At 40.6% G+C, this 22,008-nt stretch overlaps 2 protein-coding genes across 10 annotated transcripts in view; one reads left to right on the top strand and one right to left on the bottom strand.

The window, feature by feature from the left end:
* The window catches only part of LOC108233726 (formin-like), a 46,093-nt gene extending 29,581 nt beyond the window's left edge, over positions 1 to 16,512 (bottom strand). Inside the window, exons 1-6 of one of the 3 annotated variants that reach the window (XM_025005145.2) lie at positions 16,422 to 16,512; positions 13,774 to 15,367; positions 7,779 to 7,945; positions 3,527 to 3,647; positions 1,573 to 1,634; positions 1 to 404 (exon numbers count right to left, since the gene is read on the bottom strand). The exon at positions 1 to 404 is cut by the window's left edge and continues 210 nt beyond it. In XM_025005145.2, coding sequence (XP_024860913.1) covers positions 1 to 404; positions 1,573 to 1,634; positions 3,527 to 3,647; positions 7,779 to 7,945; positions 13,774 to 15,304 — 2,285 coding nt within the window. In that variant the 5' untranslated portion in view covers positions 15,305 to 15,367; positions 16,422 to 16,512. Of the gene's footprint in view, positions 405 to 1,572; positions 1,635 to 3,526; positions 3,648 to 3,785; positions 6,071 to 7,778; positions 7,946 to 13,773; positions 15,368 to 16,421 lie in introns of those variants that run through there. The other 2 variants (XM_025005146.2, XM_025005142.2) reach the window with 2 other exon arrangements.
* Positions 16,513 to 19,698: 3,186 nt separating this feature from the next.
* The window catches only part of LOC108234815 (ryanodine receptor 3), a 95,081-nt gene continuing 92,771 nt past the window's right edge, over positions 19,699 to 22,008 (top strand). For 4 of the 7 annotated variants that reach the window (XM_037977913.1, XM_017414364.3, XM_017414337.3 and 1 more), the window contains exon 1: positions 19,700 to 20,131. In XM_037977913.1, coding sequence (XP_037833841.1) covers positions 20,084 to 20,131 — 48 coding nt within the window. In that variant the 5' untranslated portion in view covers positions 19,700 to 20,083. Of the gene's footprint in view, positions 20,132 to 22,008 lie in introns of all 7 variants that reach the window. The other 3 variants (XM_037977912.1, XM_037977911.1, XM_017414330.3) reach the window with 1 other exon arrangement.

The raw sequence follows: 22,008 nt of genomic DNA, 5'->3' as shown, positions 1-22,008 counted from the left end.
GGCAGAGGTGGAGGAGGTGGCGGCGGGGGCGCTCCAGTGTGGCCTGGCAAAGGGGGTGGAGGGGGTGGTGGAGGTACTCCTGAGGGGCCTGGGCCCGTCTCTGACTTTAGATTCTGTTCAATAGAATCCAAGTTGAGTTTTTTGGGAACGTTCTGGTTGGGGCTAGCTCCACCCCCCTCAGGGCTCTTAACGAATGTCTCCCTGTTGGTCTGGATCCCGACGGTGCGGCACGTCTTCGGGGTCAGGTCGTCCGCAGTGGACACAGCCACATCGCAGACCGGAGAACGATCCTGACCTGTGCTGTGTGGCTCGTTTCTTTGCAGCTTAGAAATGACTCCCTCCAACTGCGATACCGTGACCGCATGCTCTCCTCGCACCTCGAAGAGTTTCAGCTGAAAGTCTGACTGTTAAGAGCAGAATAGCAGATATAAAACAATTATAGAGCTATACAAACCTCCTCCATCTGCCATCGTGTTACAAAACTGGATCAGGTGTCAGAAAATGTTTTTTCTTGGATTGAATTCAAATTATAATTCTTCTTAAAAGACTTTATTAAGATTAGCCATTTCTAAATGATATAAAAATGAATTCTTTCTTAAACATTTTCCTAAACTAAAGATATTGTAAAACCCTTAAAATGAAATCTATTTACTCAGGTTTTCACATGTTTTCAACACTAAAAAGTATTAACAACTAGAACGCAGTATTGATTTAAACAAGAAATTTTGTTTTGCAACAAATCTTCCACATGTTTCCCATTAACTCCTGTCAGTTTAGAATAAGAATTAGGCACATTCCCACCATTAGCTATGTGCTGACTGTGGTTGGGACATGTTTCTTGGAGAAAGCATCAACCCTTTAAATAGTTTACATCAAATTAAAGGCAGGCCAGCGGACCGGCTGAGCAACCAATTTCCAGGTCAGAGTTTTTTGAGGCAGTGGTCCGTGAAGCTAAGGGTTAAAACCAATAAAACACCAAAGTGTTTTAAAGGAATTTGGAGAAAGAGGCCATGACTGAGACAAGAGATGTTCAAAGATCTCTCCGTGTGGGATTTAATAAACATAATAACCTACATATAATAATAAAAGTTTAAATAATAGCGTCAAAGATCATTAGAAAGAAAATGATCTTTCAGATTTTTAGTGTCCGGGTTAATGTTTTTTTTAATTGTTATTTTTTACCCCATCTATTGCTAAAACACTGTATCTAAGTATGCCAAAAGACAACATAGCAACTGCAACATCCATGAAGTTTTCGTATGATCAGAAAAACGTCAACAGTCTCTGCACCAGAACATTTCATGTTTACTCAGTGCCATCTTGTGGCCACAACTATCAGATGCTTGACCATTGCAACACTCTCCTCATAGCCTAATTTGGGAAGCATTTAATGTTTAGTTATGTCTCAATCTGCCACAACTGTAATATTAAACCTTCTTTTCCAAACACCATATTAATTTAACTAAACAGCCCACATCAGTGGAAATACCCTGATCTGAATTTTCTCTGGAATGTGACACATTTTCATTTCAAGTCTGCAAAAAATCATCTTATGTAATTTTGTCAACTTACATGCATCTTCTCCAGCTCTTCCTTGTGCTCCCGTTTGAGCTGTAAAATGGCAGCCTGGTATTCTGAAATCAACCATAATATTAATAATAATTAAAAAAAACAACAAGTAGAATTGTATCATGACACAAGCACTGACAACTCAATGAACGGTTTAATAATTACAACTAATTCTTTGCATTTTGTCATTGTGTTTATTACAGAAAAATATTAAGATTTTGTTCTGTTAATGTGATTTGTTGTTGAACAAATATTTAGTTTCTTTGCTAGACAGGAATTATCCAATCAGATGAAATGCTACAGAAGGGCGTGTCGCTTTCACTGCAAAGGGCAGTACAACTCAACCAACCAGTTTTAAATTACACTGCAGAACAAAACAGTTTGAAAAGTAAAAACTCAAAACTGCTGATCTGTTAGTACAAATAAGGTAAGGTTCAAAAACATCAACAGTGCTGTACAACTCCCAATATGAGCTAATTGTGTTTTGCTGAAGACTAAGTTTTGCAGTGTTTATCCTAATGTTTTATTTTCCCCAAGACAAGCAAAAATACTTCTAATAATATAAAAATGTTGCAATTAACATATTATAATATAATTGTAAGACTGTAATTGCCTGTGTTTGATGTGATGTTTTGGTATGTTTTTTTTCTTTATAGCGTTGAAAACACTTGTTATTTGCAGTGTTTCTTTATTTTCATCTGTTGCATGTTTTTGCACCACATGGCCTGTCAGTTTTGAGAAAGTTCATTTTTTTATGCGTTTATTTGTTGGTCTAAGTGCAAATGTTTTCCTGAGCTGCAGTATGCTGACATAAGATAAGACATGATAAAACAAGCTTTATGGTCACAAAGGGAAAGTTGTCTTAGGCTACAAACTGCTGCATCACACAATAACTATACATATAAGAGTTTGCTCAACCACATTAGATTTAAACATAATTCAAGGCATCTGATCCATCTTTGGATCTCTTTTGAGATTTAGCAATGTTTTTTAAACTTTAGAATTACATACTTACACATAGCCTAATCATTTTCACGTGGTCCTGTTTTTATTTGATGCACAAGTCTAAAATATAGAAGCAGTTTTAGGTAGTGAGTCAGTGATTAAAATCCAGTTAAAATCTTCTTAAATAAACTCTTCTTAATAGACTGCACTGCACACAGTGAATGCAGTTTTAGAAGCAAGTGATAGAAGAATATATACATGATGAACATAGATAAATATTGTCATTATTTTTATCTCGAAGGTACACACAGTCTGGACCCCTGCTTTGCTTTTAGTGTCACTCTATTTGACAAGAGCAAAACCAGACATGGAGCACAGATAACTGGACTAATGCACATTAGCTCATCTTAATCTTTTCTCTAGATAAAGCTGCACCCCGAGGAACAATAAACAGCTGTTGTGCCACTGCTGGTTGCACAGAACCACTCAACCCATACAGCCTGAAAGCAAAGCTTTTTACATTGTAATTGAATCTGTCCTGTTTGTCTTTAGCCCATTTGTGTGTCATTACACCAGCAGAGTACAAGTCAGGCCAAAGAAACAGATACTTTTACCTGGCTAACACCCACACATTGTCGCACCATGAAGCAGCAACAACATAAATGTCACCAACAAGGCACAGGCAACCTCACAGAGTGTTTACAGATTCCTGCTAAATCTTTGCTGGATTTCTGGGATTTTTCTCAGACGTTTAAAGAATGATTGATCAGAGATTACGTAATAGTGTCTCTACTTTTGTTTCAGTGTCTCAATACTGAACCAGTTACAAACACCCAAGCGTGACACTCCCTCAAATGATTTAATTGTAGCTGAACTAACTGCAATCCACAAAGCCAGTCAGTGTGAGGTGTGTCCACGAAAGCTTAACTGGCACGATCCTCTTGTCAGTCCTCCCAGTCTTAAATACAAACAAATACAACAGTGTTTAATCCTACAAGCTTGAATTCCTTACCTGCCTCTGTGTACTTGAGCCCCACCTTCTCCTCCTCATCCTTAGATTTGGGTGGGGGCCACACAGCCTGCAGACGTCCCGGAGTCCGGTCCTCACTATCTGCAGGGGACGCAACCTCTGTCTATAAGGAAAAGAAAAGACCACATAAACAAATACTGATGTGGTCTAAAGTGGTCAAACAGTTCATTTGAGCATTAGATCTATATACAGTTCACAAAAAATAAATGTGGTGCAGTAAATGAATCCTGACACTACATACAGCAAGGTCTGTAGAGCTTGTGAGGTCTTTGATAGGTGATTTGGAGGTTCTCTCAAAGATCAACCTCAGATGTTCCTTGTCACTTTTGATTTTTCTCTTCACTGCCTCCAGGTCCACTTCCTCCGTTTTCTCTTTTTTGATAGTCTTAGGACCAAAAATGCTCCTGAAGGTTTCATAGGCCATGTCTGTGGTAGTCTTTTTGTCAGACATAGATGCTTCTGGTCCTGATGTTTTCTCTTCTGAAACCTCTCCTCCATTCTCAGACCCTTTTTTGGCAGGTGCAGTCTCACCCTCCTGCCCATCATTTGACTTTTTAGCGTCATCGTGGTTGTCTAGGTTGAGCTTTTGACTGAGCTGTCCCACTGAAGAGCTAGGTTTGGGCTCAGACCGTTTTCTGGCAGGGGTGGTGGTCTTCTGCTCAGGAAAAAGCTTGGCTTTGTTGACGGTCTTCTTGAGGTTGAGCAGTGCCAGATCAGCATCCTTCTCCCGCTGCTTGATCTCAGACATTACCTCTCTGTCGTCCCCCACTGCTCCCTTTTTCAGGACACGCAAACCACTGAAGAGAGCGGGCATCTGGAAGGAAGCAGGTGAAGAAAGCTGTGCAGTCTTGGATGGAGATGAGTTAGAAGAAGTAGTGGAGGTAGGAGCAGATGAAACTGGTGGTGCTGAACTTGTTTGAGGTATTTTTGGATCTGCTTTGTGCTTTGTAGCAGAGCCTGTAGATGTTCGGCTGTTCTTTGTGGATTCTTTACGTCCAGTTAACAGAGACGTGGATATCCCAGATCCTGAAAGTTTTAAACCAGTAGTTTGTATTTGCTTCTCTGGACTAGACGATGACTGACTTGAGACCTTAGGAATCTTAGGGGAGGAAGAAATAGAAGTTGAGATCTGAATGGAGTGTGGTTCCTCAGACCTCTCCTTAGCTTTTTCTTCATGTTTCTCCTTGATTTGTTTTGGTTTTAATGGAGAAACCCCATCACTATTATTTCCTGGAACCTCTAAAGTTAGATCCCCAGAGATGACTGAGGGAACAGGCTGAGAACAGTCTACTCCAGTATATTCATCATTCTCATCTGAGCCCGTATCCAGTTTTGTTTCAGCAGGTGAGGTTTCCGCAACAGACACTGTGGTGGTACTCTCCTTGGATTTAGAGATGTCTTGCTGTTTGGACACTGAATCGGTCTCAGCTGGCTTAGACCTCCAGCTACCACCAAGTTTACTGGAATATAAAATGGCCTCAATGCGTGATCTCTCTTTGAATTTGTGTGTTCTAAACACAGGGAATTTGGGCTCATCTCCTTCCACATTATTGTCCTTCTCAGATGGTGTAGATTTGCCGAGCTTCTCCAATAAACTTGTGCCAGTGCCTGCTGCCTCCTCGCCATCATTTTCTGTGTCACTGTAGATTTCCACCCTTGTGACCTGGACGAGATCTGGGTCAACCGAGACCTCAGCTTCCTCTGTAACTTGTTCCCCAGAGTTTTTCACTGATGGTTCAACCTTTTGACGTGAATCACAGGAAGCAGTCACATCAGTCTTTACAGTCTCTCCGTTTGACAGGTCCTTGAAAGATGTCAGCACGGGTGTATCCGCATCTGCAGAGGTGGCCCTGTCCCGTGTGAAGAAACTGCCAAAGGCATTCAAGAGGGAGCCAGTGGGATGCTTTTCCTGCTCATTTAAAATATTATTTGCACTGTCCATTTTTCCTTGCAGTGTCCTATATCCGAGAGCAAAAAAAGAGACAAACCAAAACAGCCAGTAGTTTCAGGCAGGGTCCACTGAAAATATCACAAAAAATGCATCTCCTCACTAGTAGTTATCCTGTTTGTTCATATTCCACCTCCAGGGTAGGCTGGGAACAAAAGGCCTTTGTATGGATAACTCTCCCGCACTCCTCTGAGCTTCGTCTGACACCTTAACCGGTTGGATGTGGAAGGTTTTGAAATATCACATGGTGAAAAGTCCTGTCTGTAAGTTATTGGTGGTATGGTTTAGTCTCCTCCCTTCACCCAGAGTTCCCATGACACAGCGAGTGAAGTCAATCTGTTTAGCGGATGGAAACCTGTCCTGCTGTAATCTCACCAGGAAAGAAGAACAGAGTTCACCTGTTTTTTACAAAAGCCTTTCCAACCAGTATTATCCACAAAGTTCCTCTCTCTCTGTGACAGTCTGGAATCCAAAACTAAAAAAGGTGCTTCTGGTTTGTGTTCTTTAGCTCGAGTAGAGATTACAGAGAAACTTTGTGTGCTAGTGAGAGAGAAATCCCCCACAGATTGGAAAAAAAAAAAAGAATTTCACTGGTCTACCCAGTCTGGGGACGCCTCCTTTCAGAACTCCTCCCATGAAGGGAGGGGTTCTGCAAAGCCAGGCACTTCAGGTATCTGATTACTCTGCTTACTTCCTTGAAATGGCTGTAGAGGTAAAAGTCACAAAGCAGGGAGGGGAGTCAGCCTGGGGTCCCACAGAAAGGTGTGGATTCCTGTGAAACAGCATTGCAGCATAGTGACCCATAGTTTTAGTGATCTGGTCTTAAGAAGGGGAAATGATTAGGCAGCCTGCCTCCTACTCAAGCTAATGTGCTAAGTCGATAATATGCGATTAGAGGCCTGTGAACACTTAAGGAGAGAAGGAGAGTTGAACTGAACTAGAAGAAATGACAAGTTGACCCACCTACCTTGACAATATTTGGAAACAGGTCCTCCATATAGTTGACTTTTACATTAAAAATAGAGGTTTCGGAAGAGATTTACACGAATGACTTGTTCAAACAAACAACAAAAACGAAAGCGACGTGGTCAACTCTCGTTTTAGAACTTTTCCTTGTTCACATATCATCTACAATCTCTTACAGAATGATAGATAAAAGTCAAAGCAGGATATGTGACTGAAAACATTTCAAAGTGTTGTTGCCCCTAGCAACCAAAGGTCAGCATTCGTGAATGTGTTCCTTCAGACAGCCTGATTGAGTCCATTTTAAACTGGACCAACCATCGGGAACACTAGTTTTTAAGTCATGCTTTGGAAAGGTTTTTGTGCTTAGTTTTACAAGCTAAACTTAAATGAGAAAAATGGGAAGAAAAATCAAATCAAAAGCCACCAATGTGAATGAGCAAAAGGAAGATTATATTTGACATTTTATGGGTAAAAAAAGAATAAAAAACCCTTCTTATAAATTTATTTTCCAAACAGAGCCTAAAAAAAAAAAAGACACGTATTAGTTAAACTGTGATACTAGTCATTTACAAGTTACAGATGATGCAAACACCGGTGATGTCACCTTCTCCATCTCTTCACGCATTTCACTGTTACAGTGCATGGGAACGTTCAAAGAGCAATTGAGATGGAAATAATTGGGCCGAAGCTTAAGATAGCTGTCATTTTCATGACAATGCAAACAGTCTAATCATGTACAGCATGCCCTTTGTACTATGCTCACAGTCTGGGAGGTTCAGTTGAAAACAATGCATAGCTTCTGCAGGAAGAAAAAAAACACCTAAATCCACACCCAAATAATTTTTCCTCATCTGTCAAAGGAACAAAGCTCTCAGCTAGATAGCATGATGGAATCTGGAGCAGCTCACAAAGGTGACATTTATTTTTCAGATCACTCAGAGGTCTGTCACCTATTCTGCTGATTTAAAGCCCAAAATCAGCTAAATGTTTCCAAGTGGTTTAGTGTAAAGTAAAAGATTCCCAGACCAGCTGTATGTACTATGCGGTATGACTACATGTACAATGTCTTGTGTTGCAACTTTCTATTCTATAACTTAATACAAAAAAAAAGAAGGTTTTTTTTTATGTAAATGTTTGAGCAAAATGATTTTGGTCACTTTTGGCTTCAGATCCAAGTTTCCAGATTAGAATTCATGACCTGCTAATCCACCTCAAAGAATTCCTGATCAGCTGATCAAAAGCCTGAGTGTGGAGTAATTCCATGAGAGAGAGAGCTCTGATTTTTAAGTGGGTGTGCTGCTCCTGTTTTACGGCTCTCACCGTGCACTCCAGCTTGGGGTAGTAAGGTGTGTCCCCGATGATGTCATCCTCCGGTGGTGTGATACGTAGGAAGTCCAGGTGATCAGGGCGTGGGATGCGGGAAAGGACCTCCTGGGGATCATCGCCATCCAGCATCCACATATCATCCTGACGCAGGAGGGAATCTTCTACACAAACACACAAAATGGACAGAATAATAAATGCTCCACTGGGTTACTTTAAGTACTTAAAGCAAAACAGACCAAACAACATAACAGGTGTGGTTCGATCTGACTCAGTTAAATAAGCAGCACACACTGAAACAAGTTGTTTTTCTCTCACCTGCATTGGTAACCTCAATGTTGTGAAATAGAAAGAAACAAAGCATGCAGCAGAGTCTCTACGAATCAATAGGCAGCAATAGAACCCTTCAGCTTGTTGCTAAACAACAAGCTGAAGGTTACACAGTTATTTTTATCTGCACTTATCAACACCATCATACTCATCCAAGAAAATACAGCTGCAGAACAATGGCTTCTAAAATATCAGAAATATTGTTACTTCATATTAACCCATTCCACCACTGTAACAACAGAGACACACAAGTAGAAGCTACTTGTAAGAAAAAGCCTAATTGTTTGACCCAGATGTTGCAGAAATGCTAGACTTCAATTTAAACTGGGAGACACTGCCCTCTCCTGACCAATCAGCATGACGTTCTTGGTTTCTGTAGATAATCTTAAAGAATGTATGAGAAACATACCTAAAATAGCCAGAATGCTGTAACATAAAACTCTAGTAAGAACCCAACTCTCTTGTAGTTTTTTTTTTTTTTTTCCTGTTGCAGCATGTTGCTGAGATTGAACTCCCCTGTTGCATTCCAGAGCACCTTGCCTTAAATATTTCCAACTCAGTGGCTCGTTGCAGATCTAGCTTCCCCCCCCATGGTGAACTTAATTCCCTGAACAAAGCACATGGTAGGACTGTCACATGTTTGGAAGTATAGTACAGCATGCATAGATGTTGTCCTAAGAGAGTTTGTGCCACAAGGAACAGGAGAAAAAAGAAGAAAAAGGACAGGCATGGAAAGGAGAAGTATGTGTGTGTGTGTGTGTGTGTGTGNGGGGGGGTCTTGATGAATGCCAGCTGAAAGACAACACCTTGACCTGTTCTGTTAAAAGAAAACTGAGAAATACAGCAAAGTCCCTGTTCAATAAAATACTAAAATATCCTTAGTGCACTATCCTTGTAGAGGACATGCAGTATTATGAGACTTCTGCACGTTACACTTATAAAGACCTGGAATATATCCCCAGAGTTTTGTGTCTCTGCAAAGCCACTTTGATTTGGGGCATGATAGTCCACTCACACAAATAAAAATGTCTTTTTGGATGAAATTAAAGCATTCTAGTCCCAGTATTCAAATATGCACATTATAAGACAGCAGTGGTCTGGGATTTTGACTCGTGAAAAAAATAATAAAAAGCTAGGATTAGATTAATACTTTTCATTATGATAATGCTGTGCTGCATGGTCCCGCAGTGCAAACTGCTGACTGTGAGCTGGGATGGTTCCAAATGCAGAGTTAAGCTCAGTCGGGGCCAAGTAGAGAAACTAGAGATCGGGAACAGCTCTCTTCACCATTTCTGGGTTTTGCAGATGGTTTATGGCTAAAATCTTTTAATATACTGTAAGTATGATGTTAAATGATGATTGCTTGCGCTTGTAGCCTGGTTGCAAGGAGCAAAACAAAAGAAAAAATTAAGATGGTACACACTGCCACCATCTGGACAAAGGAGAGAACACCCATTACTCCCTGCCATCCAACATGCTGCATCTTAAAATAATGCAAACCTGCAATGTGATAGGTGTTAACAAATATAGCAGATAAACTCTTGAATGCACTTGAAAATAAGAACACTGCATTTACAGTAAATATGTGACAGCTGATTTACTGCACAGCTCTCTAACATGCATACATTGGACAGAAGGATGAAATGTGATTAGGGAGTAAAGCTAAAAGCTACTCAAGCAAACAGTTGTGTTGCTACAAGTTTTTTAAAAATAGGATCCTGTTACTGAGCAGATGTGTCTCTCTCAATTCTAGTTATCTAAAAGCAAAACAACACTGACGATACACTGAAAGTATAAAGAAAATGTCAGATTTAGAACAATATGCCTTTTTCTGTTTATTTTATTCAGAGAAAGAACTACTGATTAAAGACCAAGTAGACTAAATTTAATCTAAGTGATTGTATCTGAGTCTGTCAGACACCTACAGCAGATAGATGTGTTTCCAAAAGAGCACATCTGCAGGATATGAACAGCAGTGCTGTAATTTGACAGTGAAAATACAAGCATAAACAAGCAGCTGCCAGAGAAACAGGATGAGAGTTTCTGTCAAAATATAAAAGTTTCATTTTAACAATAAATCTGTTTGTGTTTTTGGTGAACTTGGAGGCCAATAAATGTCCAAAGCTGGTGTTTAGGAGTCAGTTTCAGTGAGCCTATCTGCCTGTCACTTTATCAGCTGATCACTCACTCAGAGCCTTTTCTAAACTAAAAGAGAAAACATAAAACCCTCTCAAGACCATCTCCTTTCCCCCCAAGGAGTAATAAAAGATTCCTATGTTTCTTTTAATATGGTTAAGGAATCACTGCAGGCCAGTCAAGGCAAAAATAACAACATAATGTGGAAATTATAGAACAAGGAAGTAAAAATTAACTGTCTGTCCTTAAACTATCCTTAAACAGCTCCAATTCTCTTCAAAAACAATCACACAGCGCTGCCTATGCCCCATTTTATTCCTTAAAATCTTTAAACCTCATCACTTAAAAGGTAAAAAACTGGGCCAAGTGTACATCTGGCTCCCTTTAACCCACATCATCACTTTTAAACAAAAGAAAAATCAATGACTTTATATATAAACCTAGACAGATGCAGGGTTTCTCAGCCACCTTGCTTCTATTCTGACTGTCATGACAAGTTTTAGTCGGCTTGTTGGCTAAGGGTGACTGTCAGGCTGAGGCTGGGTGGTTAATTCACCTGTTTGCCTGTCAAGCTAAGGTTCACGGTGTGGCAGCTGAAAGTGGAAACTAAAGAAAGAGCTCTGCTTCGCCATGTCTGAGAGTTTGAGGCAGAAACACAGCCTGACATGATGCTCACAGACATGTCCTTATCCACTTGAGATGTAGTTTTGGACTCAAAAAGGAGGAAATGTTTCTTTTATTTCACCTGGCTGGCCATAAATTAAAAAGACAGAAGATTTTTGGTAAACTTCCACTAGTGAGGTTACAATAATAAAGACACTAAGAACCTATTTACGCTAACATCTACCAAAAGCATGAAGATGCAACATAGCTGACATTTTTCCAAAGTACTTGAGCAGAAAAGTTATTTATTGAAGAAAATCAGTTAAACGTTGTAAGAGAGTGACCTTTGTGCTTTGTTTCTCTGTATGCAGCTCAGAGCAGCAGTGTGAGATGGACTCTTGCAGGATGTTTTAGCAGAACAGACTTCATTATTTTAATAAAGATGGCTGTTGTTTTCAGTTTTTGGAACAATGTTGCTTTGCAGAGCACCTTCAGTTGAATGGCAGAGAGAGCTTACTGCTGGAACATAGTAGGCAATCTGATTATGGTATTGGCTGCCATATGTTAGACAATAATAGGCAGAAAATTAAGGGAGAGGAAGTTATTCTGAACTCAGTAGAAACTGGGAACTCCGGGAATTTCTGATCTCCAACTAAAAATCAAAACTAAAACTAAAACCTTTCCCGTCTTCCTCGTTTGTTTCATTTGTACCTCTCTAGTCATAAATTCTTGTGGGATTCGTGGTCCATAATCCGAAAAGCAGAACATCAACTGGTGAGCATTAGCAAACATTTAGTCTTTACAGTCTCTTACGTGGCTGTGAGATGGTATTCAGGCATACTCTCCTTGTTAAAACACTCTGAGGTGGGAGACAGTGAAACTGACAAACCTGAACCACATTCACCATTTATGTAAAGAGAAGCATATGAGCATTAGTACATAAAAGAAACAAGAGAATTAGCTACTTTAAAAACACCATTTCTGCCTGCATGATCACACTCATTATTAAGCCCAGAGCTTCAATATAAAAGCCCTGATTAAAGAGCCTGGAAGATAATTAATTCAACCTTTAAAAACTATAAAGGGCCCAGCTTCACAATAACCCACTCATCTTCCTCGGCTGAGCCCTGTGATGTTCATTTACAAGTGTTAACATCTAAAGTGTATTTAATTATCGAGCAACAAAAGGGCTATTTACAAAAACAGCTAAGGTTCAGCAAAAATTGAATTAATTAAAGAATTAAAGGTCATATCGACTGCCACCTTTCATGCTAGAGAAATTGAGAAATAACAGAGTTGTAGCTATTTTGGTCAAACCTTGAAAGTAACATTATGTGTAATCTTGTGATATTGCGATATCTCGTCTAGTCTCACATGACTGGTTAGCACTTGGAGTATAAGTTGTCAATGTGTTTGGTAAGGTGAATTAGCTATGGCAGCCATCTTGAATCAGGTTAACTCCAAAAGTTAACATATTGTGGAGAAATTGCCAATAATTGATTTCTGAGAGTTTCATTGAAATCTGTCCGGTGGTTCATGACATATTTTGCTAACAGACAAACAGGTGATTCCAATAGTTAATGACAAGGTTTTAAACAGATCTTGTATGATCTGATAATGGTCAAAATATAGGTCAGGGATCAGTCTCAGCTACTACCACACCAAATTTTAGCACAGTATCTGTAAAATTGGCTGAGTTACAGCTGTTTGTGTGTTTGCTAAGATTGCTTTGCCGTGGCAGCCATCTTGATTGCGTTGACTCCTGAAATTTATCAGTTGTAACTGTTAACCCAATGATGACTTTATAAAAGTTTCATTAGAAATCATAGACATTTTCACAAGATATTTCGCTAACAGCCCAGCCAAACAAACACAAGCAAAAACATTCTTGCTCCACCAATAAAAGATGTAAAACTTCACTGAGGGGAGTGTAGCTAAAGAAGGTAAATAAAACTACTTGTAAAGCTGTGAGGGGTTAAAGTGAATATATAGAACTACAAACTGACCCAGAAATTTCATCTAAATGGCAAGAGGTCAACAGAAAGGCATGGTCATGTGTGTTAAACACAAGCTGGGAAAAAAGCAGCCTGGTGGCTAATCATGGATGAAAATTCTTACTGACATCTCTGAAGCAGACTTCTGACGTCATGGTAGCTTTGCAAAGATTATGTGGAGTATATTATGTGTTCAAATCCATTTATCAAGCCATTGTCAGATTTATAAGCAAACACAAGATTACAAACGGATGAAAATAAGGTTATACTAATCCTTTTTTCTGCAGCTCTTTCGCCTCAAGGGGTCTCAAGATTGTTTTTCGGTTTCCAGTAAACTCAGTGGAGGGACAGCCGATCCGACGGAGTTCAAACTGGCAATGCTTCAGTTACCACTGTGCTCATGAGAACTCTGGTCAGGTTGAACTCCGCGTCGACATTAAGCCTTTGATCTGGGACACTCCCGCTAATCTCTGCCCTTCCTGCCGCGCCGAGTGAGTGAAAATGGATCGTCAACAAAACTGTTCTCAGGACCTGCTCGCCCCGCACACAACTCTGTTGGGAAGTTTTTAATTTGTGGTCTGGTAACAGGTTTAATCCAAAACCACAACAGTCACAAACTAGTAAAGAGATCCTTAAAGGAAAAGCCATCAAAGTTAAACTCGATGTGATGAAAATGTTTTGCTGTTACAGTGTTCTTTCATCAAAAGAACTCAAGTACCAGATATGACACAAACACAAAGACACACAATTACATCTTGTTCAAGCCTTCACTTTCCTTCTGTTCTCTGAAATCCAGCATCAGTGCTGCCAGATAAAAGGCCCATTCTGACAAACTCCAAGGCTCTGAGTAGATAAAAGCACTGATGCCTTCACTCACATTAATGCACGGAGTCAGAGGATGAATCAGTGCGCGATTTCTAACAACTCACCTGTTGTTGTGGAGTTACTGGACGAGTTCCTCTTGGAGTTGCTCGGGTGCCTGCTGAGATCCAGATCCAGATGCGTGACTGTCCGCTTGTTGCCATTTTTATCTATGACCTCGGAGGTTTTGGCTTTCTCTGTGGTACTGGAGCTGTGTCGATCGAGGTCTTCGTCCTTAACTGAAAGCAGTACAATGCGGTGGTTGAGTTGTGGACTCATTTCCTTGGAAGACAAAGGGGACAGCACTGGGGACATGCTCTGGAGGCTGTTTGAAGCCGGGTAAGATGTGTTGAAGACCCCTGCGAGGGAAGGTGAAGAGGGGCTCTTTGCGTGCTGTTTGACTGGTGCTGAGGGCTCTGTGGTGTGGGACAGAGGCAGCTGTAGCCCCTCAGAGAGTTTGGTGATTGTGTTCTCCCTGTTGACTTCATGCACATGGTTTCCATTTGGTCCTTTCCACTCTCCACTCTCCTGGTTACTTCTACTACTTCCTGAATGTGGATTTGTGTGACTGACACGAAGAACCTTCCCTTCCACTTCCTGCACTTTGGCAACGACCCTGACCCCCGCGTTCCTTTGGTTGATTTCACTGTAAAGCTGTTGAGCAGACTTGACTGTTGAGCCGTTCCCAGATGATGTCTCAACCGGAGAATCGAGTCTTTTAACAGGTCGCAGGTTGCTATCGCTTTGCTGCCTGCTCAGACCCTCCATCAGGCTGCAGGAGGATGACCCATAACCGAGCTCACCATCACACTCCGAAAAGTCATTACAGAAATCCATGACAGGGTCAAATGTCTGGTTGTCCTCCATAAAGTCCCAGCTCTTGGGAACAGTTACTGGTTCATCCATTGGCAGGATGGGATTACTGACAGTTCTGACACAAGAGCCAGTCACTGGGCTGTCAGACTCCTGGGTACAGACTGCAGTTCTTGGAGTTTTCTCTGCTTGTAAAGCTGTGGATGCCTTGTTCTCTACTGGATGCTCCACATACAAATGCCTTTTCTTTTTTATCTTACTCTGTAATAAATCCTCAGCATTGTCGAGCTTTTTGCCTCCCAGCTTTTTCGCCTTTTTGCTCTTGGATACAACTCTCCTCTGCTCGGGGAGGGAATAACCGCTGGTGCTGAGAGCCTGACCTCCAGGGCGAACCTCCTGACCCTCCATGTAGTCCTCGAGTTTCCCATCCTGGTTACCCATCCTGACTTTGTGAGCACAGTCCCGACACAGAGATAACAGATCCACCAGCAACTGGTGCTGCTCAGCTGCCAGCCAGCAGAGCTCTTCAGCCGCTTCTTTCGTTGCCTGCTGGGAACCAGGAAATTTCCCCGAGGAGTCAGAAGACTGGTCTCTTTGTTTGGACGCTGCAGGATTCTTCTTCCCCCAGTCATGGTCATTACCGGCGCTTGGTGAATGAGAGGTGCGGCTCTTGTACTTGAAGCTCGGGGCCCGCCTATTGGGGAAGTAGAGGCTGATGTTGCTTAGCTCATGAATGGGTGCATACAGAAGGAGGACAGTGTGCGTGCCCTCCATGATGGGTGCCATGTTAGTGGTCAGTAGGCGTGGAGTGTGGGGAAAATCTCTGGCTATTCATCACCTGGCCTCATGCTGTCAGAGAAAATAGAACAGAGAGATAAATCTGACTTTAGATAAAGAGATTAGACAGATTAGTTGGCTGACTGATTTTAATCGATCTGCACTAGCCATTTTTTAGCAAAGAAAAAAAAAACAATAGGCCATCAAAACGCAGTAGCAGCTGCTACAACCAGCTTACTGTAGCTTACAATTTAGTTTTTTTAAGCAATATATTATTTTCAAGTGTACAAAGTATTTTAAGATTTGGCAAATATGTGTTTATTTAAGTTAAGCTATTATTATATTTTATTAAATGAAAAATACATATTGGTAATAAATATATAAAAATCAGTGTTGTATACTGGCCATTGGCTGACCTGATTTCCAAAGACTGGCACTGGCTATAGAAAACTCATATTGTCTATTATTTACCATGAATTTCAGCTTTAAATTAAAGAGCCATTCTCACTATTCCTAGCCTCTTTATCCCACTGTCAAACACAGTATGTTAGTGAAAAACTAAATAGAGCCTGCAGTTTCCCCTCAGCACTAAACACTGTTTCATCTTCATCCCGGCCACAGTCTGCGGCCCAAAAAGTCCATTTCTAAACCGCAATTCATCAACATTTCACAAGCTGCTGCAGCCAGAGTCACGCAAGGTGACGACACATGCATGCGGAGCCGCCGTCAACCATGTTTACAAGCACAACATGCACACATTTCACTTTAAATGTTAACCCCAACCTCATCTGTTTGTGTCATAACATAATCCCGTGGGTTACTGTCACCTTGCAACAATCTGTGCATTTGTCAGAAATAAAGATGGCAGCGAATATTGTATATTGAATATAATATCCTTCAGGGCTTCGAGTTCAAACTGCCAACTCTTATTATAATCTACATTATTCTACTAAATATAGTGATTTTAAATGCTGCATATATTTTAAAAAAACTGCTAATCTTCCTCTTATATGATTCAACTTGTAATTTCTATTAGAGAATCACATTAAGACGTAATCAGCTGCAGGGAGAAACGCAGCAGCAGTTTGTGGAGAAAAAAATAAAAAATAAATAAACACTTACTTACCCGATTTGGTGGCGAGGCAAATAATTTCCTGACATCTCTGTACTGCAGCCAGCCAATGCTCACCGCTGCTCCGCTGGGCTCGTCTGCTGTGATCAACACGGCTTCGAGCCAATAGGAGAGCTCACCGCTGACGTCCTGCGCTCTGATTGGCTGACGGGAGGGCTCGGGTTCAGCCCACAGTTTGAGTCAGTGCAGCTGTAGCTTGCAGGTGGGACATGTGACGGGAATCGGCTTGTTCCTGCAGAACGGTGAGAATGAGAAAGTTTTACTGCTCACCCACAGTATTGTGAGTCTCTAATTAGTCTAGCGTCTCCCTAACAAATCTGAGCCTCTCCAGGAGCGACAGAAACACGACCTTGTTTTTGTCTTTTTAAAGAGCGACGTTGACTTTATGTTGTGAAACAGTGACACCTAGTGGCTAATTTGTATATCGGCCCTCCCTCCGGAAACAGCGCACTTTGAAAAGGATTAGAAAGTAAAACATAAATAAAAAATCATTTGTCTGTACTTTTAGCAAAATATCTCATGAATCACTGGATGAATTGAAATTAAACTTTCAGAAAGTAATTAAGTTGACATCTACAACTGATTACCTTTTGAACTCAATGCAATTCAAGATGGCTGCCACAGCCAACTGACTTTAGCAAACACAGAAAAAAGCTGTAGTTTAGCCAGTTGTACATATTCTGAGCCTATATTTGGCTTGGTAGTAGCTGAGCATCGTCTCCAACACGAGACTAACTGATCTGAGCACTAACTGATTGTCCAAGATCTGTTTTTGAAACATTGCCAACTGATTAACTTTCGGAGTTACTTCCATTCAAAATGGCTGCCATAGCCAATTGACTTTAACCTACACACGTTTGCTGTGGTAGTAGCCGACAGTCATTCACAACACACACTCCTAGGGCTATGATCATGTGAGAGATTAGAATGATCTGACATCAAAATCTCTGTTATGAAAGGGAGCGAGTGATATGCATTCCTTCAAGGAGATTTTTGATTTTTAATTGCTAATAATTTTGTTTATATTAATCAAAAATGTCATTATTTGTAACATGTATTATTCTTGATCAGGAAATTGTAAATAGTCATGTAAGAGTAAGACATTTAAAGTAAATAATATCAGAACAATGAAACAAAGATATATTTTCTAAATAAACTGGACAACTGAATAGGTAGGCAGCATAAAATAACAACAACAAAACTCTACAATCAGTGACTATTACCCTAAAGTCACATTCCTAAAAGAACAAATAATTACAGAAATAAAAGTCCAACAAAGAGCTTTACACAGGAGCTGAGAGATGCATCTTTATTCAGCTGATCCATCCAATGTTTGCACATGTTTGGTCTCAGTGGAGAAACATCTGGAAAGAGCCAGAGAAACAGGGAGAAAGGGCAGGAAAAATGGGAATAGTGGGAATGGCTCTTTAATTTAAAGCTAAAACAGGAATCAGCACCATTCAACTCTGCATCAAGCTGTGCTTTATTTAATTGTCAACATCAAATACAATAAATCAAGTACAAGTTTTATGACTCCGTGATAAGCCAGATATTTTCAAAAGTGTACTCCGGTACATTAAATCATGGGAGTGTGCGTAATGGCTCGATTCGGATGCGTAATTTATCCACGTGCCATGCACAGGACAGTAATACAAAGTGTTTTTCTTTGTGCTTTTAGGCAAATGATAATACTGTATTTACTTTAGGAGCAGTTTCCTTTTTTTTTTTTGGATTTTTCTGACTTGAGATATGGGGCTATTCAGAACACATCAGGACTACCAGCCTGAATCCCAAGGCATAACCCATGCCAAAATATTAATAACATTCATAAAACCAGTCCAAATATGCTTATATGCTTTTCAAAGGTGTACTTTAATAGATTAAATCATCAGTATTGGGGCAGCTGCCAAGGTGGGTATGAAGCAAGCTGAAGTAGGTAAGTTACCAGTGGTAGATGACTTCTTTATACCCTCAAAAATGGATACAGATTGACCAAGAACTGCAAATGTACGAATTTGGTGGAGGGATGAATTTACCTGGAGCCTTCAAATTGCTGTATGTACAGTGAGGGTCAGGAGTGTCCACATCCATCTTTTAAAACACAGGCTTTGTTGTGGTGTTGGGCTGCATTTGGGATCTTGATGAAGTCATGAACTCAGAAACGTACCATTAGCTTTTGATCCACAGTACAGTGTCATCAGAAGGGCCTTGGAGTGGCAACACATACCTTAACTTTTCACCATCACAATATTCCCAATTAATGCTGTAAAATAATACATGAAGAGAAAAATACACAATAGAGTTCCATCAGTACTAGCCTCATCTAGTCAAGACCCAAACACCAATGTTATTTAAGTTCACACCAACTATTGACTTTCAGGCAGATAGAATTGTCCAAACTCTGTTTTTCTGTCCTGTCCTTTCTATCCATTTATCTTTACATTTTTTTGAACTGACAAAACTTGTCACCATATTATAAGGAATCTGGCACAGTATTATATGACAAACTTAGATATTTCACAAAACACAACAACAAAACCGAATGGTAAATAATGTGCATAATATAACATTTTAAAAAATGTCAAAACAGGAAATAAACATCTGATAAAACTTGCATACAAGCACACACTTGGTGCTTCTAAACACATCAAACCACCACAACAACATAGTAGGATTTCAAAAATGTAACAATACAGATGAAAACATTTTTTATTCCTATTTAAAAAAAGTGAGGGTGGAGTGGAGAAGTGTATAAAAATAAAACTGGAAGATGAAACAAGTGAAGCAAAAAAAGTCTCTGGGTGGCTCGGCTCCCTGCAGTTCACAGCTCTGGCATTAGAGGGCAGCATTGCATCGTGCTAAAAAGCAGTAGGCGCGTTTACGTATAAATATACTGTTGTTATGGAGATAAGTGAGCTTTAATGTTTAGTGAACTGACCCGGCCATTCTTTATTTTAACACAGGAAATAAATCATTTCAGAGTGCAGGGATTGAAATTGCTGTACATTTGTCTTGATTTGAGAGGATGTTTGTGCTTCAGCACTGCAAATGGCACATTATGGCTTAAGAAACATGTGGACAGTGATGCAGTCAGGAATAATTCCTCTTCCCGGCCTTTATGAGCAGCCTACAAGCCCTGGGAACGAGCAGGGGTTCCAGTTTATTCCGTCTCCAGCGTGTTTGCGCGCAGCAGGGGCGCTGACCGTGGTGCTGAACTGAGCTCGCGCTGGAGGTGGGGGGAGCAGCTTCCGTAGATTCTCCTGTGGGAACCGACAGAAACAGTCTGACATACCCGAGCGCGCGCGCGCGCGTGTGTGTACGCTGGCTAATTGTTTGAATATTCGCGCGTTCACGTCCGTGTTAACGAGCTCCGTCGGTGACGTCAAAGATAAAGCCCCCCGCGCTGCTGCTGCTGCCGCTGCTGCCGCTGCTGGTGGAGGAGGAGGTGGTGGTGGTGTGTAACCGAGCCTCGTCGTCCCCAGTTGCTCCAGCCCGCCGGTGCTGACACACACTCCTCCGCCGGGCGCGAGCACTCGGGCTTGACTGACACATGCTGCGGTATTCTGCCCCGCTGGACGGCCGTGGATTAGCTTTATGCTAATATCGACAGGAGCGGGGAGCCAGCGGAGTCTGAACGGGCTCCTTTCTTCGCAGCCATGGCTGAAGGAGGAGAGGGAGAGGATGAGATCCAGTTCCTCAGGACTGTAAGTAGATTTCCAGGATGCTCTCTTTCATCTGTGAGGGAATATTCCTGTCGATTGTCCAACACTTTTCCATCCTGACATGCTGTTTTTTTTAAACCACATAGCTTTTAAGAACCCTTCCAGTCGGTGGGATTGCTCTGTTGTTTTGCGCATGGCTCACTGTCAGCTATTGTTTTTTCTTCTTCTGCAGTCTCTGTCTCAAGAAGTTACCAACAGCAACATCCCTGCCCTGCAAAACTTACAATTTACCTTTCTGCATCATTTAATTATTAAAATAAATGATGTGTTTTAACTTAAAACCACTTGCACAATCAGATCATTCTTTGACGATCACTTAAATCATTAAAAAAAGACAGCTCTGAAAGCAGGTTTGGCAGGGAGGGCTGCTTGTCCCGACAGTCACCCCAGGGTTTCCTGCAGCAGCAAAGGTCTGTGTGAATGAGCCAAGGACAACATCTCTTAATAAGACAAATTGTTGTTTCCACTTGTTGGACTCAAAGCCAGTATAAACAGACCTTAATGCATGCTAATTTCTGGATGAACCAATCTCTAGATTATCCACTTCTCTCAGATTTAACCTGAAAATGAGCCAAAATGTGTTTATTTAGCAGAGGCACGGTGTTTGAGGCTGGCTGCACACAAATTGACAAACACAAGATCGGTTCATCTGTGGTCAAAAGCATTTTAGAGGCACATGAAGTCTGAAAATACGCCACTCATCCTGAGTAGATGGAGGAGTTTAGAGCTGGAGGTCTTCCAGCGAGGCCCCCGAGACAGTAGGAGGTGTTTGGTTGCACATATCACCGACACTGCTGCTTGTGGTCTCCCTTTATTAAGCTGCTCACAGAAGGACAACCTGCTGTGCAGTGAGGCAAACACAGCACTGATATCCTTGGATTTTTAGAAGCTGCTGCAACCCCATTGTTTTTATTAAAAAAATACTGTAATTTAGAGTTAAATTGTGATATTCGAAATGAATAAAGTGAGCACATAGTGTTTAGTTTCCCATCAGAGAAGCAGGACTCTTGAATGAATGAATGAATTTGAACCATTTTGCTGGATGACACGTGTGCAAAATAGGTCCTGAGGACCATTAGCAGCCTTTTGACCATGTCAACCTGGCCCCTATGTCATATAAAAACAAAACAACAAAAAAACTTTAGGGAGCTTAAGTTAAGTTATATGTATTTTTACCAGTCTTTTTAACAAAGCATAGTGTAGGATTTTACCTAAATAAGGTCTAAACTTTTTTATTAACAAATTGAGGATGAATGTTTGAAAAATGAGAAACGTTGTATTATTTGTCTAAATCAACTCTCACACAAGCAGATTAATATGCTAAGGGAATATCAACAACATTTTTACATTCAGAAAGGGAAAACAAATAAAGTTCTGAATGTGTCTTTTAAATGTATAATACATTTTTATATATTTTACAAAATATTAACATAAAAATTAAAGGTCTAGCATTCCTTGAAAGAGTTCATATTGCCCACAGCCTTTCATGCCACAGTTTTAATCTAAAATGTGCTTGTAAATGACGTTAGCGTAAAGTCATGCAATATGCTGGGATCCTGAGAGATCTGTTAGCACTTGGAGAAGGTGTTAAGGATTACTCTCAGTTACTACCACACCACATTTGACCTCAATATCTGTAAAACTAATTGGGTTCTAGCCATTTTTGTGTTAGGTGAGTTGGCTGTTGCGGCACATTGAATTAACGAGTTATACAGGTGCTGGTCATAAAATTAGAATATCATGAAAAAGTAGATTGATTTCAGTAATTCCATTTAAAAAGTGAAACTTGTATATTATATTCATACATTACATACAAACTCATATATTTCAAATGTTTATTTCGTTTAATTTTGATGATT

This window comes from Kryptolebias marmoratus, linkage group LG10, assembly GCF_001649575.2.
Source record: "Kryptolebias marmoratus isolate JLee-2015 linkage group LG10, ASM164957v2, whole genome shotgun sequence".
Taxonomy (NCBI): domain Eukaryota; kingdom Metazoa; phylum Chordata; class Actinopteri; order Cyprinodontiformes; family Rivulidae; genus Kryptolebias; species Kryptolebias marmoratus.
The sequence above is the reverse complement of the archived record's forward strand: the minus strand, read 5'-3'. Positions and strand labels throughout refer to the sequence as shown.